Consider the following 20,259-nt stretch of genomic DNA (forward strand, 5'->3'; position numbering starts at 1 on the left):
GAAGCTGGAAAAAGTCTGGTTTCTTCATAAAGTTGCTGCTTTGTGATGGACTCCTTGGAAGGGGAATAACTGGCAACATCCTTTGCCTATAGCTGCTGGTATTGACACAGTCTGCCACTCGGGTCACTGTTGAGTCTGCTGGAGCTGGCATGGGCTCCTCAGTCAAATGCTGTTTTGGCTGAAAGCCTTTCAGGCTCCTCTCTGTCATCAAAAAGCGTCAGAGGAGGTCACAAGGCTATCTGCTGTTTTGGTTTTCTTGGTCTTTTGCAGAGAACTGTAAGAGTCTGAGCTCAGCTCACATTATTCCAGATTTCAGTTTAACACTTTATGTGGTGTCAGGTGTCTCCAGCTGCCTGTGCCTGACTCCTCACCCCTCATGTTGGGGGTAGATGTCCAGTCTGTACAGCCCTCCCCACCTGTCACAGACTCCAGTAGATGAGGACTGTTAATCTAGCATTGCAGCACTCTCACTGCCTAAATAGTGGCAGAAAAAGTGGAAGTAAACAGGGATGTGAGTGACTTGTACCCACACATGTTGTGCGTCAAGCAGCAGCCCCCCTCCAGCCCCAAAGAAACAATAAAGTACCTTGTGATTTTAAATATTCTTAGGAGTCTCACACATCTCAGGACCGAAATGCCCAGGGGTGACATGATCTTTGTCTCCACCAGGATGGTCTCCAGGATGCCTCCACACACAATGAAACAGTCAAAACGGTTGAAGAGGGACACAAAGTAGGCCTGGAGACCAAGGCTGTACATCTTCAGCAGCATCTCTGCCGTGAAAAGAGCTAGCAGCACCTTATTGGCAGTGTCTCATGAAAAGCGAAAAGAAACAGATTAAGGAAACTTAGTCAAAAGAACATCACAACTAATTGCCCCTTGCTTCTAAGGAAGCTTTTTAAGGATCAGCCTTAAAAGTTAACTTCATATAGCTTGGGTCAAAGAATGAACTCGAAAAGCGTGGGCATCTCATTCACAGAAATGTTTTAGCAAGATGGTTACAGCAATTCTCATGTACTGCACATACAGCTGCAATGTATTACACAACCTGCAATGGCAGGGACACGCCTTCCCTGCACAACCTGCCTTCACACCCGTCATCTGCAGAGGAGAGTGGGAATAGAAGAGCTGCTGTGCTACCTACTGTTGCTTAATTAAGCCTTTTCAGCTGCTCTCACCTCCAGAGAGAATTCAGTTGTTCTGCAGACAGAAGAACTTTACAAATCACTCTTCATCACCTCCCTAATAATTAGAATTTATCATAAAGGCCATTTCAGGGGAAACCTTGGACAATGTGGGGTTCCCAGCAGCTATCCATAAATTGGGAATCCAGTTGCTGCAAATATAAATTTAGCATAAGCTCCTGATTTTACTTACACCCGATGGAACACTGCTTTGGCTGGAAAGGAGGTTTTTTTACATTTTTTCTATAACTTCTCCCAACACATGCAGATAAGGTCATTGCATTTTTTAGGATCCTCCACAGACACAGGACTGCTTGGAGCTGTGCATGCTCCTTTTACACAGTGTGGTTTTAATGCATCAGCTCTTCTCTCAACTCCTTTTTTTGACACCCTCCATAATAAACAGAACCAGCATCTCCTCCTCACCTTGGACCTCCGTGAGCCAGTCTGGCTGGTTGTAGTGCTCAGAGGCAATGGTGAGGGTGTTGAGAAACACGAGGAAGATCACCAGCCAATAGAAAACGTTGGACTTGACAGCAGCACGGCACTTCCTTCTGCAGAACCGGTTCCATCGGCGCCAGTAGCGACTTGAAAAATTGAAGAAGGGAAAGTTCTTTTCAGAGAGGGATCTTTAGGCTATTGCAGCTCTCTGTTAGGGGAGACTCTAGTCTAGATTTATTGTTCAAAAATAGTAGAGAATAACTTAAGTTCACCCTGAGAAACACTCTCTCACCTGAGCTGACACTTGTGAACGTCCCTCCTATCGCTATAGGAATAAAGTTTGTTCTAAACCAATTTGCAAGAGCTTCAAGCAATTCCTTTATCTGAGTAAGACATCCACTGCAGAAACCTTAAGAGATTTTTTAGCTCAGTTGCCAGAAAAATAAATATTCTCCTTGTACTTGCTTCTAGTGGCCCTGCAATGGCACCTTGCCCAGCCTCAGGATAGTCAATAGAAAGATGCTCTATCACATGGAGCTGGAGGATTAAGTCTTTGGAGAGGTGAGGTCAAATAAAAGCTAAAGAACATTTCCAGCATTTAGCAACATTCAGGAGCAAGCCCAATACAAGGGCTAGTTCTGAAAAAAAATCCCAAAACTTAGGGGACTTCAGCCTCTCACCTTCATGCCTGGAACTAAGGGTACCATTTGCTAATCAAGAGAGTTTTTAAAGTTTGCCTTCCATGAACACATCCCCTTGTGTCACTGATTTCTCAGGGTAATTACTAACCACAGAAGATATTTAAAGCTAATTACACACCTCCTACTCTTCAGAATTTAACTTGCATAGCAACCAGTTTCCAGGCAACACTTGCCACTGTATAATAAATCTAATAGTTTTATATAGATACTACATACATATGTGTGTGTGTCTGAAGTGACACACACATGCACCATGTTACAGGAGAAAGAACTTTTCTTGGCTACTCTTGCCCTGTGTATAATTTTCAGTGATAAACTACAGCCATGCTGAGATCAGGGTTCTCATCTACAGGAACTAATGCCAGACCCTAAAAACACAATGTGAACAAGGATTTTGCTGCATTTTAACAGGTGGTAAAATCTAGGATGTTTTACCTTTGCAATTTACAAAGGCACCCAGTTTATCACAAACAGATACATTGTGTGTTTTGCAGTGGAATTGGGACAAGAAATAATCTTCCCAACTTCCAAAGTGGGCACCACACTTAGATATGAACATTGTCATTAAACCATTTGCAATCTGCCATGCTTTTGTGTGTACTTTTGCACAAATGTGCACGCACATGACAATGTAGAGTGTTTTCTGTGCTTATTATATCTACTCTCTTTTCATGGGGATGTCACATATGTGCTTCCCAAATTGACATTACCCATTGCTCCTTAGGTAAGGACTCAGTTATACATTTGCTCCATTAATTCTGAAAATTCATTTAGTATTTTATAAATCTGACTTTGCATTCAGGGTTATGGAGGCAGCTGAGATCCTACCAAAGGGGTAGAAAATGACCATAGCAACCAAGTTCCATGAGCTCTGCCAGCCTCTCCAGTGAAATCTCAGAAATAGCCATCTTAGGACTGCTTTACTTTTCCAAAAGCTCTAAGTCAACAGAAAACCAAACACCACCAGAGAAGCTCCCCATGTCCCAGGCTGAATGGGAGAATCTCACAAGTAGAATGTCACCTTCATCACCTGAAATCTTTACTATCAAGCAAAGCAGAGAAATTCAACAAAGAGAGCCTTGAGCAGACAGGGAAGATGTTGATGGATGTAGTATAATTATGTGGTTGAACTAGGCTTTTATTTCTGATTTTGTATTTTATGGTTTGAGATACAAAGGTAGCATGGGTAGGTACTTCAGTAGTCCATAGTCCCTAAGCCTTATTTCAGTGTCAAACTAAAAAAGAATTTATGACTAAAATCTGACATATTCAGCAGGATGTCCTGGAATCACCACTGCATCCCAGCAATGCTGGTTTAAACCACTTCAGAAAAGAGCAAAAACAGTAGAAAGGAGGGAAAGCAAAAGTAAGTTTTACTTACCTAAATTTTGATTTTGAGATCCGATGCCTGAAAGACAAGAATTGCCATTAGAGTCTCTGAAGCTGTCCCACACCTCCCAGGCTTTTGTGCAAGTAGCAATAGAAATAAACAAAGTTAAGCTCAATGCATTTTTTAATGCATGCTGTTTTCCCTTCCATCTGTTGTAAGTCAGTGTAGGCATTGGGCATGGCTAGAATTCCCCAATAACCAAATCTTGTGTTTTGGTGGGACTCATGAAGCAGAAGTCATGGTGGCATTCTACCACCTCTAGATATCAGTGAACTCTACAACTGCTACCAAATTTATTTCTGAAGTATGACTATTTTTTATTTTTGTCACTGTATTTTTTCTTATATTAAAATATGTATGACTTTACACTGACAGACTTGTTGCTTTCACACATCACCTGTCACTTCAGGATGTATACATACATTATGAAACAATAATGGTAAAAATAATGCTTTTTTCAGTAATTGAAGGAAACACAGTGCATGGCAAATATTTTCAAACTTAGATACAAACACTTATTGGTCTTGGTTATTTATGTAAATCAGTTTGCATTCAAATGGGTCTGTACAATAACAGATTCTGTTGCTAGCAATGAAATTTTGAGAATTAAGCATTCTAGAAAATTTTGGCCATATTCCCACTATATGTGTATTTAAATATCTAATTCAATGCATTTGGATTTATTCACCTACATAATCTCATTAATCCTTTATGAGAAGTCACAGGCAAAGCTAGAAATAGGCCCCAGTTATTAAACCACTACCTTGCTCTGCTTGACACATGTCCTGTAAGGCCTTTGAACACTTTGGCTGTCTTAGGTGAATCCATAATGGTGCACAGAGAGAAATAAATGTGTGTGGATACAATGCTGTGAGTCAGAACTGACTTGTGGAGCTGCAAAATCTACTACCAATAGCAGCAGAAATGAAACTCTGGGGAATGACTATGGAAAAAGTATTTCTGCTGGGTTGAAACATTCCTTAAAATTCCCTCTATGACAGGAAAGTGGGTCATTGTTGACAGCAGTCAGCAGAGGTCTTACTGCACTGCCCTAAAATTGGATTCACTGTTAGTAGAGAGGGGAGAATGTAATTCTCCAAGCATCTAACACTTCTTACTGTAGCAACCTTAACAATGGTCCTGTCCCTGCTTGAGGACATCAGTTACTGACAAGTAATCAGTGATAGGGCAGGTTCCTTATCTGGAAGAGGTTTTAGTCAGGAGAACTTTTCACCAGCAGATGGGCTGAGCAAAAAAAAGAAAAAGGCCTTTGCAGCAAATATCCAAATACATAATTCCTGCTGTGTCACAGGCAGCTTGTCCAGGCCACACTCTGGGCAGCAGGGAGGGTACAGACACGTGCACGACTCTTGAGGAAGAAGAAATAATGCACTGGCAGAGCAGAATGCTAAATTATGCTGCAGAGACAAAGCAAGCTCTAACAAGGATGCCAAGAGAAGCACCTACAAAACACATCCTTAATGTTAAAGCTATTCCTACTTCCCACTGAGAATCCTGGCTTGATGAGCACTACCTACGAACTGTAATGGAGCAGATTCACAGGCAACAGGAAAGAGGGCTCGAAAAGGGGAAGTGAAGAGATGTAAAAATCACAACGAAGCAGAAAGCTGAGCACTGGAAAGGAGGTGGTGAGGATTTTGATAGGAATAGTTTGGCAGGGACAGAGGGGGAGAGAGAGTGAGAGCAAGAGAGAGAGAGATGGAAGGGGATGGACAGGGAGTGTGAAACCCTCTGGTGACCTCTCTGGTTAATGCTTTCCCAGTGAGGCAGCACTGGAATCTTTTATTTATTTAAGCAAAAGAGATGCAGCAGGTGTAGTACTCATCATGCATGTGATAATTATATCTTTGGAGCATTGTGAGCAGCAGCCAAGTGCAATCAGTGCTCCCACAGGTTACCTACAGCCTTCATCCCCCTCCCTCCACCTTGCCTTACTGCTGTGGCAGAAGGCTTTATCATATGTGGGTGTGCTATATATATGGAAGAGGACAAGGAAGGAGGATTAGATTTATATTTAGAGGTAGAATCAGAGAGTGAAATGGAATCTTGGAAATAAACTGTATAATAAATGTTTCTGAAAATATTATGCATGAATCTGAAACACATTTTTCAAGTGACTCTATGATTACAATTTTTTTCAGAACTTGGGTTACCAGTGTCACATTAAAAAATGCTTTCATGGCATCACTAGGGGCTGTCAAATAGTCTGGAAATTGTGCCACAGTGTCTGTGACACTCCATGCTGGCACTTAATGGGTTCAGAGTGGATCAGATTCTCTGCTGAGTTTAAACATGGATCTCTTGCAGCTCTGGTGTCCTGGTAGTTTTATGTCATTTATGGGAGAAAGAGGGTGACTCCAATTCTGTCCAACTCTGGAATGCCTTGGGAAACTCTTGTTTAAAATGATGGTATAGGAGCATAATGAAAACCACTTCATATCACTACTGAGTGCTTTTATCAGAGGAACCATGTAACTCAGCTTGTCTTTTAGAAAAAACAAACACAAAAAAACCCCAAAAAACAAACACAAAAACAGAAAAACAAACACAAAAATCAGTCTGTTTGACTAGCTATCTTTGAAATTCTCTAGAACTCTTCAAACCTTACATTGTTATGCACAACACACAAATAAGATGGTCAAATTTAAAGGTTGTTATCAATATAAACTCTGGGTAATCAGCATAACTCAAATGTAATGAGATATCCCACATTCTGAGATAAAGTCTTCCTTTCCCTGTTCATGAACACCAGAGAAGGTGTTTGTGAAGCATGTGACAGTTTTGTGTAACAGGGATTGAGGGCCCTGTGGAATTGTACACACAGCAATTTCAGGCAATTCTTGCATTCACACAACATTCCAATTCAGGAAAGATCTTGTAGGTCATCAAGCATGACAGAAAGGCCACATTACAGTTGTTTTCTGGGTCTGGACATTATCAAACATGACCATTATCTAACTCTCTGGTCACAACTACTTTTATATTGTATGATCCCAACTTAGAGGCAACCACATCTTCATAAGGACTCATAAAAGCCTTTGGATACCAGGAAAAGCTGTCAGAAAAGCAGCAACACAGAAAGGGACTTTACTAAGATTCTAGGTTATATACAGCTTTGGAAAACATCCAAATAGCTTCTCTGGCTGTATCTTGCAGATTTTAGTACTGTGAGAAGGCAGTCCTGGTGAGACATGGAGTCTGCTGTGGGGCAACGTGGTGCATTCATGCAGTAACTGGTAAGGTGGCACAATAAGAATCTACAGAATAGCCCTAAAATTGGATCTAACATAAAATTAAGTAGGTTTGCTATTCAACAGGCTTTCTTACAGGCTGGAAAAACAGGCCGGCATTTCAGCATTCAGTAAAAAATTTTGCTCTACCTGTGGCAAGTCACAGCAAAACCTGTCACAGAATCTAAAGCAGGAAGAAAATTCCTCTTCCATAAGGGTATGCTACTGCCCTTTAGACACACACCTAGAGCTGGCTGTGAATATTGAAAGCACCTTGCTTGTAATAAACTGGAGAGCAGTATCTGAGACTGACACATAAGGTGGATCCTGTGAGTTTTCCTGCTGAAGTCAGCAGTGGTTTCAGAGCTTTTGGCAGACTTTTCTTCCCACTGTCCCTGATGTGGTGGGAACTTTGGTTCCATCACATCACAAGGAGCCCATCTTCTCACAAGGTGAAAACCAGTGACAACTACAGCAAACCTGCAAGAAAACTTTTACCTTTACCCCTGGCTCCTATGCTGATTGTTGCAAGAACTGCGCAGGAATTAATTTCCATGCCAGAAAAGCACCAAGGGAAAAATCACTGACCATTCAGCTGCCAGGGAAACCTTCCATTGCTCATAACACTTTCAGGACACACTGTTTTCAGTTGGAAAGCCACTGTAGGCTGCTAATTTTTGTTTGTCCTGTTTTATTGTTTTTGGTGGAAAAGCAATTAAACTTCCCCCCATATGTATAGAAATCCTGGCTAAGGCATAAATGCCAAGTGTGTTATTGTTTCAATGAAAGCAGATAATTTTAATCTCTCTTTCCCTTTGAGCTCAAGTGCTTCACTTTTCTATTGAAGCTCTATGGAGCATTAGCTTCCACAAAGGTCTTTTTTTAGCTAATGCATATGTATAAAAGCAAGCTCTATTGTGCCACTCCTGATCTGTATGGTTGTATTAGAAAATTAACATTCTGCTTGTATTGGAAGATTATATATGCTGACACCCTGCACAGAACAGATTACTCCTGATTATGAGCAATAGCCTGTCCTCAGGAATCTGTGTCCTGCACAGCAGTAACCCCAAAAGCTCAGGGAAATGACTGGCTATTGGGAAGCTCTGGCTGTAAGAATATCCTGCAAACAGAACCCCACTGCTCCTGGGGCTGGGGTTGTCCCAGGACTGGTGCCTGCTGCAGAGGAAACAGGTTTCTTTGTACCCTGAGACAACAGGTTGTGAAAGCTGTGACACATCATAAAAAGATAAGTTCCACTCCCAAATGCTGTCCTTGAGGATAAAAGCTGGTGTGCTCCTACTGCAGGGCAGATGCCAGCCCAGTACAAGGCAATACCATGACAGGAATAATATACTGTGGAAGTTGTGGGATGCTTTTCAATGTCCTGTGGAAGCCTGCAGAACCATTTTCAAATTCAGATGCCTGATAAAGTGCACTTCCTTAGGAAATGAACTGTGCTGTGCACAGCACTCCCCTTGCCAGCAGAATTACACCAGAAATCATTATGAATTACATTGGTTGATTTTTGGTTTGTTATATTTCTAAAATTCTTAGAGTCCTCCTGAAACTCCTGCTGGCTTGAAGGCTGGCATTACTCCAGACAGGACAGTTGATAAAGGCAGTTTCTGTAGTATGGATACTAGAAAAACAAAAGCTTCTTTGAGACAATTTATCAGTAGGCAATAGTTTGTGTTTGAGAGGTACTCTCCTGATCTCACACAGCATATGTCTTTGTGGAGCTGAGAAAGGCTGTCAGAGAAGATCTCCTTTTCCAAAAGGCACTTTTGAGCCTGGCTTCTCAAGCAGATCTTTCTGTCAGTCACAGACCCAGCCTTTCAAAACTCTACAGATTTAAAAGAACAGAAAGAATAGTGAGTAATTCTAAGTTGCTTTCAATGAAAAAGCATTTTCTTTTAGTCTCCTGGGCATCTTTTTCCTTTTATCATGAGCACATTTTGATAGCAAGCTCAGCCTATAACTGTAGTGGTGGTGCTGGATGTCAATAAATAAAGAAATATATTGCCTTTGACTTGAAAGCCCCACATTGCTTCAGTCATGTCTGGCTGCAGCCTGCCCAGAGCAGCCTCTGCCCTCTGGGAAAGAGTGTGTTTATAGCAAAGCAATGGGGACTCAGGGCCATGGGGTGAGTTTAGAATGCTGGTAAAAGCACTGAGACTCATCTGCAACAGGTGAACCCAACAATCAAACAAAAATCTTGGCTAACCATTCCAACTGCAGAAGGAGAGAGCAGGTGTCTGCTCAAAAGTCCAGGCCTAACCTTCAAATACAGCAAATCAGGATGACGTGACTGTATGCTAGTATACTATTAATGCTAGTACTCAAAATCTAGTGCTTGATGAGGAACGTTTTTAAAAAAAATTCACTCTTCTTGAACACTGCGCCAAATTCTGATTCTTAGTCAAGTTCCAATAAAAGAACACACTCATTCAAATAAATCCTTGCTTATATTTATAAGTTCCAGAAGGAATATTGAACTATGGAGGGCCTGAATGAGGACTCAGTAAAAAGAAGAGTACTTAATACTTCTTGAAACAATGACAGCTGGTTTCTTTGTCTGCCTAAGTGTGTGACACAGTAATAAAGAAACCAGAAAGGATTCTAAGCCTCAGAACAAGAGGCAGCTCTGAATTGGCCCATAAAGAGGAATTTCCAGATCCACAAGTTTCAAACAAACATTTTACAAAAGCAGGCAGCACTGGCAAAATTTGTATCTCACTCCAGAATTTCATAATCAGTGATACAGCCATTCATTTCCATGGAGGAAGGAGCCTATCCATCTCCTAGGGATGAAAAGCAATCCGAGGGAGGCCTTGAGGATTCTCAGCTGTCCTTGGGTAAGAACTAAACAAACCCTTCTCAATAACAGATTTCAATTTGCCTACTATACATCACCCATTTCCAGATGAAGTGAAAGTTGCAAGGAAACTGTTTATCTCTGAATCTTACATATCTCTGCTAAAACTATGGGCCCTGTTTTAACATTTACAACATGAGAAGAAGAAATGAAACTCTATTTTCTTGTAATTTTCCTATGTCTTTTTCCCTAAAATATGTTGGACTTAGCCATCCCTTCTCCTAATGCCAAATCAGGGTACTGCCATTCTCCCGTGAGCATGCTGGGCTATTTTAAGTAAACTCCATTCTAAGCCATGATTACATTTAGAGCTGGGTTTAACTTCAGCCCTCCTGGCCACATTCCAGCGGAGATAATTATGTTCTGATTGCCAAAATTCCCAATGCAGTTTCTGCACAAAACAAGTTATCCCTCATGCAACCCCTTAAATACTTGTGCCTGTTGTTTTTAAACACCTGTCACATTTTACCCTGAAGGTGGCTGAACTCTAATGCTGTGAAAACAATCCCTGCATTTACAGTTCATAAAGTGCTTTAGGATCCTTTGGGATTAAGAACATTAAATGAATGCAAGCTGCAATATTAAAAATACATGAAACCTCCTAGTAACTGCTGCCATTCTTTTTGGCACCGTGTCCGCACGTATGAGGGACTTTCACTGCTCTGACATATTCTGAAGAAGCAGCACAGTAAAGCAAACCAGCCCAGGAGGTTCCTGGAAAGCAACAATGGCAGCTTTCTGACACAGAATGTGGAGGTTCCCACAAGGAACGATGTGCTGCTCCACCTCATACCAACAAACAGAAAAGGCCTTGTTGGAGACACGAAGGTTTGGGTCAGATCTGGCTGCCACTCTGGACCCCATGAGCCAGGGTGGTCCCTTCCAACCTGACCCATTCTGTGAAGCATAGCTGCAGAATAAAGAGGGTTCTCCAGAGTGGATCCAGCTGATGCTTCCTGTACAGTGCCAAGAGCACAAGCAGCTTAGTGGGGTGCCAAAGAAAGGGCTACAACTGCCCCAGTGCTGTGGATACATCTAGCCTGGTTCCTGCAGGAAAGGGTTCATAATTTAAACTAAAAGACTCAGCAGGTTCCCAACAGCAGGCAGGTGGAGGAAAGTGATCACAAATAATTTCTCCAGGGGCCTGTAAATCACTGACTGACTCTTGAAGAAAAGCAGATATTGAAATTACAATATATTCCACATACCACATCTTTTAAGGCAGATCACAGAAAAACACAGAATTGACTAGGATGGAAAAGATCTTTGAAATTATCAAGTCCAACCTATGGCCTAACATCACCTTGCCACTCAGACACACCATGGCACTGAATGCCACATTAAGTCTACTGAAACACCTCCAGAGATGGTGACTCCAGCAGCTCCCTGCAGCCCATTCCAATGTCCAATCACCCTTTCTGTGAAGATTCCTTCCCAATGTCCAAACTAAACCTCCCCTGGCACAGCTTAAGGCTGTGTCATCCCGTCCTCTTGCCTTGGAGAAGAGCCTGATCCCACCCTGGCTACTCCCTCCTTTCAGGTACCTGTGGAGTGAAGGTCTCCCCTGAGCCTCCTCCTCTCCAGGCTGAACACTCCCAGCTCCCTCAGCTGCTCCTTGCAGGATTTGTGTTCCAGACCCCTCACCACCCTTGCTGCCCTTCCCTGGGCTCCCTCCAGCCCCTCAACATCCCCCCTGAGCTGAGGGCCCAGGAGTGGGCACAGCACTCGAGGTGCAGCCTCACCAGTGCCAGGGGCAGAGTGCCCTCCCTGCTCCTGCTGCCACACCATTCCTGATCCAGGCCAGGAGCCACTGGCCTTCCTGGCCACCAGGGCACTCTGCTGGCTTCTGTTCAGCTGCTGTCAGTGACAACCCCAGCTCCCTTCCTGCCTGGCCCCTGCCCAGCCACTCTTCCCTTTCAGCTTTCAGGGATGGGTGTCACATTGTCCAGCTTCCAGTCATCTGGGACCTCCCTGGTGAGCCAGGACTGAAGATAAATGATGGAATGGCTTGGAGAGTTCTTCTGGTAGCTCACTCATCACCCTAGGATGGATCCCATCTGGTCATTCAAGCAATATCCAAGGGCTTAAGGTAGCTCCCAGGATAGGACAGAACTTCAAAATACTCCAGCATGATACAAGCTGTAGCACTGATATGTTTAGCTCATGTGTCAAGGAAATTTGGAGTGTATAACGTATTGCCCACAGCATAAAGTCCATTCTTGTTTAAATAATGCAAAAGGGAATAAAGGACTCCTCTTGCCTATACTTGCTTTCTGTGAGGCTAAAAAATACACCACATATTATGGCATTTCTTAACTTCTATCTCACACATTCTTGAGCATCTCCACTTATTACAATGGTGTAATTTCAAAGAGGCATTAATCCCTCCTAATTGTTGTATTTCTTTTTCATTGCACTATTCTGTTCAGCAGCTAAAGGGTGAAATTAAGTCTGCAGGATGAGAGTTACCGTCCGTGCATTTCTATTACAAGACACTGTAAAGTGTACAAGAATATTTAGAAAAATTAAAATAGACCAGTCATTTCCACTCTTCAGTCTACATATACTGGTTTTGAAAGTCTATCACCAATGAGGAATTTTAAAATAAGAACACTGTTATCCACCAGTTTATCTTTTAGATATTATACAAAACCAGATCTGCTTATCCTGGGCACTCTGTCCTTATTTACTATTGTGTAAAACAAGAGGTTCTTCTCTAATGTCCAGAGCGACATTACATCACAATTAAGATAACAACCTGGATCAATAGATCTTCTTCAGCCTTTCCTTTCACTCCCTGTGGGTTTTGTTGATCTTGAAAAGCCTGACACTTGCCTGGATTTACTCCCAGTTCAACCCAGCCCTGACACACGATCTGTGTGCAGGTGTGGCCGCATCTCTCTTCACAGAGAGCAGCAGGCACAACTCTCTCAAAGGATTTTTCCTGGGAAAGGCAGTGAGAAGCCCAGAGAAGAAGCAATTCTTATCTCTATTCACTGCGCCTGTTGTTTTGCGCATGTGGAATGTGTTATGGAGATTGTTTACCCAAAGTGATTTGTTAATTGGATTCTGCTGAGGGCTGTTTGGATTGATTGGCCAGGTGGGTCAAAGCTGTGTCCTGTCTCAGACAGTCACGGATTTTTCTTTATTCTTTAGTATGGTATCTTTTTAGTATGTAATTTAGTATAGTATTAGTGTAATATAGTATAGCTTAGTAAAGCAATTGCTCAGCCTCCTGAATCATGGAGTCAGAGCACTCTACTCCCATGCTGGGGGTCCTTGGAAGGACATGTGGGTACTCACGCCAGCCGTGCGCCGCAGTTCTCCCCTTCCATATCCGCGCCAGGGACGTTGTCGGTGTTCACGGACTCGGTCTCGCTGGTGGGCATGCTCACTGCAAGAGTCAGAGGGAAGGAAAAGAGAGGGATGGCCATTAGAACCTGGCACACCTCCTAATGAGTGCATGACTGAAGGAGCTGGCTTCATGGAAAGACCCTTAGCTGCAGCTCCTGAGGATTAAACAATTTGCTGAGCAAGTCTAGTGCCTCCCTCTACAGAGCAGGTTGGGCTGGTAGACTTCAGGAACATACAGGTTACTCAAATGCTAAAGAAAAGGGAAGAAGCAGCTGCTCTCCTTCTTTCAGAGTCAGTTTCTGGAAATTTTATTAATGAGAACCACTGGAAAGTAAAACACCTGACAATCCCAACAAGAAGCTTTTGTTTGATTCCATTAAACTTTAAAAAAAAAAAAAGCCTCTTTACCTGCAGCAGCCCAACCACCTCACTGCCCTCTCCAATCTTCTGTGCAATGATTAGAATACAAATAAAAGGTACCAGGGTTGAGATGCATGCAGATAAACAGCTTCTGTTAGCCTGATAGCAAATACCAAATGAAGAATATTGATGGCTCATCTATCATTTACTAACCATAAATGTGATTCAACCTTACACCTAGAAACTGGACCTGGAGGTATAAGACAGAAATTCAGACTCTCTGGCCCACTCAGATATTACCAACAAATGAGCTAATGAGTATGGACTCTGGTGCAGCTTTACATTGACTTTCACAACTAAGAACTGGACAGAACCTTCTAGGCTTTACAGAAGTACCATGGAACAAACATCAAATGAAAGCAACCTTTGGTGTGAACCTCTCTCATCTAGTTTCAAGAACCTGTTTCTAGTTGTTCTCAAACTTCAAGATTTTATTTGCTTCTACAGACCAAAAAAAATCCCTCATACCCACATCATTTTCATTTCCCCCGTTGCTCACAGCTCCTGCATAAGCTCAAATCATTCTTTATACATAATCTTAAAGGTAAGAAAATGGATAGAATCCAATATGTGTCCTGTTCCCTCCTCAGCTGTTTTGGAATACACAAAAAAAAGAAGAAAAAATTCTACTTAAGACTGAATGATGGAGGAGTTAAACTGATCTCCCAGGAGCCTGGTAGAACTTGAGAACATGGCCTGCATTAGCTGTTGGATACATATCTCAGAAGAGGCTTGAGAGCATGTGCTGTTAGCTGTTGGAGAGATTTCTAACAGCCTGCAGGAATATGTGACTCAATAGTAAGAATATATCTGTTTGTGGGTCATTGGTGCAAAGTGAGCCAGGGTAGAAGAAATAGGTTCTGTGTTTCAATTGGGCAGATGCTCATGGGGCCATGGTCTTCTTTCAGGGGCTAAAAAGACATTAAAAATGTTCTTTCTTTCAAAAATGTTCTGGGTTACTGCTTTGAAAGCATTATGGTAGAAATGTCCCTGAAAATGAGCTACCTTTCCTTCATTCCATCACAACAATTCACATACCTCCAACACGCTTACTGGGAAATCTACAATTCTTGTACTGTCTTCTTAGGACCACATGAAATAATGGACTCTCTAGCACTTTTGACAGAGCTATGAAATACTGCACTCTAATGGTGCCTGCTCCTTTATGAAGATAGATATTTTAATAATCTTGTCTATTTGGAAGGGCAAATTAAGGAATAAACTGAATTCAAGTTCTGGTATACATGAAACAGCCAAGTAAGCTATGAGGAAAAAAAACCAACATTCATAATTAATTTTTTTTTGTCCAGAGTATGCCTTGCAGGAATAAAACCAAAATGCTGATATTTCACAAGTCAGTTTGGAAGATGAGGTAAAACAGTTTCAAAACACATTTGAGCTTTTTGCAAATGAAAAAATATTCTGAAGGCATTAGCACAAGATCGATTTGCAGAGCAGCTTGTCATCTTGGGTGCATGAAGAGGACACTGCACAAGCAACAGACAAAGCCAGGCACTCACATGCAGGAGAATACAAATCTGATTTAAAGGCCAGTCTGCACAGAGATATACAGACACACAGACACGTGCAGAGCGCAGTGGAACATTACCATGGCTTTCTGTGGAGTGACTAAACCAAGCAAACTTTCCTTTCTTCTCATCAGGCAAACCAGCTGGAGGGCTTCCTTTCACAGACAAGATGGTCAGTGTCAAGTACCAGGAACAAGACATCAACAGAGAACATGCAGCCAGTGACAGGCAAAAGACAAAAACAAGGAACTCAGCTTACACCTGATACCCACTTCTGTCTGAAAACTTCATCATGTGAGTTAAAAGTGCAAAATGCAAAACAAAGGTATACAGAGGTATGAAATATCACTAACAGATTGTCAGACCATAACTCTCACTTGCTTTCTGTTCTTTTTTACACCCAGCTCTTGAGAACATGAACGTAATGAATTTAAGTTTATGGGTAATATCCCAGAGACATCCTAGAGTGTGCCCTGTACTTCCCTGACCTTACTGCTGCAGAAAGTCAAACTTGAGTGAGGTGAGAGATGCAGGTGCAGTGGTACATGGGCTGAAGAGACCCCATGGATCACTTTGCTGGCACCACCTCACAGGATTTACACCTCACCTCATTACACTGTGCCGATGGAAAATGTTAAGGACAATCAAAAGTATTAGGATGGTATGAAGTATTAGAGGAATGATGGTTTAGAGGATAAAGATCGGGACAGAAGGGACACTAGGGCTGAGTTCCCCAATGCCATGTGCTCTCAGAAGCACAATCACTTTACCTGGCAGCTCACACCACCTTCATTGCCAGGGGACAATCAGGTGTGCAGTGCTGCGAGGTTCATTCAGTTAACACAGCCAGAAAGTAGAAGATGCTGCAGAAGAGTTGTGCATAAACTGGGGCTGAATATGAGAGGAAGTAGACCAAGTACAGCCCAGATGGCTTTCTTATCTGACTCAGTTCTCAGAGAAGCCAGACCCTGTGCCCACACCCTGGCTCCAGTCTAGAAACAAGGCAGGCATTTTTTGCAGTCCGGGTAATTAATTACTGGAACCATGTACCAAGAATGCTGGTGGTAAATCCACCACAGGAATGTTTTAATCAGGAAGAGATGTTTTTTCCAAATGGTGGGCTCAAGTCCAGACCAGAGTTGTGTTTAGGACTATGGCATACAGACAATGCTTTCTCAATGGTCATTTCCTCCCTGTAATTTTGGGAGTTGAGACAAAGGCAAAAAATATGCAAAGGCTGATACAAATCATGGTGGCTTTGCTTACATGGGAATCTCCTTTTTTAGATGTATCATTGTATCCATAAGCCACTGGAGCTGATGAAATCTCCCATTAGTTACATATTCTCTAGGTAGCACAGATGTCAATTCCTTTAAAGGGAAGCAAAACAACTTCCTAAAGGCAGGCAAGTATCTCATGGTTTCAGCAGAATGCAAATCCTAAAGACCAATAGGTTTGATATTCTCTCTCCAGTTCCTTCTGAAACCTTTGCACTTCTTACATCTTGCCACAGTGTGGCTCATCACTGAACACAGACTTTTTCTCCTGAACTACCTAAACTCCAATTTCACATCACTTACATAGCATTCCTGCAGCAGTGAAAGCACCAACAAAAGCTATATAGCAGCTTCCTTAAAAACAAATCTGAAAAAAATGCTTTGTGTTATGTTAATTCTAGCTCAGAGACCTAACAGACAGAGAAAAATAAGAGCAGATTCTGCAGTCTGGCTGACTAGACAGATGTGCAAGACCCTTTGAGAGCCTCTGTTCCATGTCACTGGCATCAAGCACTGATACCAGCTCTGCTCTTGAACTAACATATGTCCCTCCCCCGATGAAATGCCCCATGGGCAGGCAATGAATTATTGGATGGCAGGTTGCCAAAAGACAGCCAACCACTGAAACAGAAAGCTGGCACAAGCAAATACCCTTCTGTGCAGTCCTGAGGTGATTTTTCCTTCGCACATTTGGAGAACAATATTTGCTTCCCAGTTCAGAAAAATCATTTCCACTGTTGCATCTTGCATTTGTGAAATTCTTGTCATCTTGGCAGTGGAAGTAATTTTAATATTCAGATTTATTTGCATGGATTATATAATGCTGTCACACTTGCTGAATCTCACTTTAATACTGTGACATTTTAAGACTCAGAGGCAATCATGCTTGGGCAAAGGGTGCCCAGCTCCAGAAACACAGACAAAACAAACTTTTCACAGATTTTAGTGGGACATGTTACTACATGACTTTGCAGATCTGGGCATTAACTATAAAACTGGATATAACAGACAAAACAAACTTTTCACAGATTTTAGTGGGACATGTTACTACATGACTATCTGGGCATTAACTATAAAACTGGATATGTTGGAGGCTATTCACATTGTCTGACTTCCCCTTTCTGATTTAGCTGTCTGAGTTAGGCTACAGAGGCAGATAGAAACCACAGGTTTTCTGAATGCCTTGCTGATGTGTCCCTCAGTTGTATGGACTGGTTAAAGACATTTATTTTACATCCTTGGGTTAGGCACCTGACTTGAAACAGGGGACTATCCAGCAGTACTCATAGTGAAAGAGCCTTACAGTGGGTTTTCAGACTTTCAAAAGCCAACAATACATGTGATTGACTTGTATAATATGCTCACTCAACTCTAATTTCTTCAGTATGCCAAAGTCTACTGGTAATGAATTACTTTGCAAAATATGGGTGTAAATAACCCCTTTTGCCCACACTGGCCTTTAAGGTCAGAGAGCTGAAGCCACTTGCCCATCATTTCACTTTTTGTGTCACCTTGGCCATATGACCAAGCTTTTCTACATACCTGTTCAGTTTCACTGCCAGGGGTGTAATTCTGCAGTTGCCCTGCCAGCTTCTCTGAGAGGTGCAGATGACACACATCACAATAAGTGCTAAGTTCTACAGTTATTACTGATGCTAATGTCTCCCAAGTGGGACTCTGCACAACTATAAAGCAAATCTAAGGAGCAAAGTAGTCCTGTGAGTTCTCCAGTTGGATTTAAGATTTCTTTTCCCATCAAGCACAACAAGAATTAATTGCAATACCCAGGCTGCTTCCTTTAACAGTATGTGTATCAAGTGAATGACTTTGGTAAAACCCTGCTTCCTGTGGATCTTTTCATGCCCATCATTTCATGAATGAATCTATGGGCAGAATATCAATTGCCTCATATTTTTTTGGTGGAGAGCTCTCATTTTAATTAATATGTGAATATTGCCCAGCTTTCCTCTCCTGCCTGTTTTGAAAATGCTGCAGTCATTCATCTTACTCATTAATTTAAATAAGATACAGCTTTCACTCTGCCCCATGCATGCAGTGCCTTGGGAACAATCAGTGGCTGTGCTCTTAAATGCAAGCAGCATCCAGAAGGTAAATTGCAGAGGTAAGACGTTAGTTTTCTGTGAATGTCCTGATTTTGTCAGGAAAATATAGTAGATGTGACTGGGGAATTCTTTAGTGTTTTCTGCTTTGAAAAGGAGCTCTGTGACAGAAAAGCTTTTACAGGAGAAGAAGAAAGGGAGCTTGAACTATGTGTAGGATCTTGGTGGTTGCATGCCTCCCAAACTTAGACAACGTGTCAATAAATCTAGCACAAAAAATGCCAAGAAAAATTGTGAAAATACTCAGAAAAGAATTTTCTAAGGGCTCGGAGACCAATACTCATAAGGACAGTATTATACACTACATTACACTCAAACACATGTAGCATACACACTTTGCATAACCTGATTTTGGATTATGCACAGATGAATACAGCAAAGAGAACAAGCTGGATTCACCCTCTCACTCAAGGTCAGCCACAGAACACAAGGACAGCAACAAAGAGGAATGAAGTAAGTGCCAGTTGCATCCACTTCAGTCAAACAGGAAAAGGCTTTTGGTAAAAACATCTTTCCATGCATGGAAGGCACCACAGCCACTGTGCAGGGACAGGAGCTGTGATCACAGCCAGGCCAGGCTGGGCACTGGACTGCAGCACAGAGGCTGATGCAGGGTAACACTGCTTTACTGAATGGAGCAGCACAAAGCAGGGGCATTGCCAATACTGAGATGGGGTGTTGTGTCATCAAATGTTTCATTCATTGATAGGTTATCTATTTTATAACATAAATTGCAAAGCGTATATTTTATTTGTGAAGGCTTGTTTTAACTCATCCTTCTCCCCTTCCAGAGGGCTGCCATATGTCCATACACATGTTGAGGGGATATAGCCATGGGCTACATCAATCTATATCTTACAGAAGGGAAAGAGGAGAGAGTGAAATGTATTAATTGTGTAGGCCTGTGATTAACAGATCTGTCATTACCACATGCAGATTACTGCACACCTATAAATGCATTACCTTGCTACTAATTAATCTTCCTGGGACTTATTTTACTGTAACAAACTCCTCAGCTAGTTTGAACAGCTGCCATTTCCCTCCTTTTTATAGCAATAATGACAGTAATATGCTGGATTCCATAAATATTTGCTCGTTACAGCCAGTGGGTGGAAAATGCACGTGCACAGAGGACCAAGTAATGGGCACAGTCAAATTGCTGGCCCTGCCAAGTGACAACCTTTGCCAGTGTCACACATATTCTGTTCTGGATTTGAAAGGAAGAACTTAAAATCTCTTTGCATTTCCTGCCTGAAGGACAAAGCTTTTCTTTGCATAACCTGTGGTATCTCAAAATAAGCACAGGGCATGGGACTCACCCAAAAGTAGACTTTGCAGGAAGGAGTCTAACTCTCTGCTGAAAAGGGCAAGAGGGGCAGTGTCCCTGGATAACTGCTTGTGCTGCTGAACAAACACCTGAGCCTGCTGCAGAAGCCCATCCCATGCAGAGAATCTGCCCGCAAGGCAATGCAAGCAACTCTCACAATCCCTGTGGCTGAAGGAGAGCAGATTGGCTGGGTCACAGGGCGACAGAGGTGATACCAGAGCACACCTTGAAAGATGTCCCTCTCCTGAATCTGGATCCTCCTATGACCTCCTAAACTGATTTTCTTGTCTGATAAATGACTTGCATCGTTTGCCTTGCTAGGAGCAACAACTAAGGTGCCAAAGTTCAAGGCATTGATTTGCCAGGACATGGTTTATAGTGTTTCTT

The 20,259-nt window shown here is 42.2% G+C and overlaps 1 protein-coding gene across 10 annotated transcripts in view; it reads right to left on the bottom strand.

The window, feature by feature from the left end:
- CACNA1C (calcium voltage-gated channel subunit alpha1 C) overlaps window positions 1-20,259 on the bottom strand; it is a 452,768-nt gene that overhangs the window by 102,854 nt on the left and 329,655 nt on the right. For all 10 annotated transcript variants that reach the window (XM_039708368.1, XM_039708366.1, XM_039708364.1 and 7 more), the window contains exons 10-13: window positions 13,149-13,239; window positions 3,708-3,734; window positions 1,611-1,771; window positions 587-812 (exon numbers count right to left, since the gene is read on the bottom strand). In XM_039708368.1, the coding sequence (XP_039564302.1) occupies window positions 587-812; window positions 1,611-1,771; window positions 3,708-3,734; window positions 13,149-13,239 (505 nt within the window). The remainder of the gene's footprint in view (window positions 1-586; window positions 813-1,610; window positions 1,772-3,707; window positions 3,735-13,148; window positions 13,240-20,259) is intronic.

The sequence above is a fragment of the Passer montanus genome, unplaced genomic scaffold, assembly GCF_014805655.1.
Source record: "Passer montanus isolate IOZ18808 unplaced genomic scaffold, ASM1480565v1 scaffold20, whole genome shotgun sequence".
In the NCBI taxonomy this organism is placed as follows: Eukaryota; Metazoa; Chordata; class Aves; order Passeriformes; family Passeridae; genus Passer; species Passer montanus.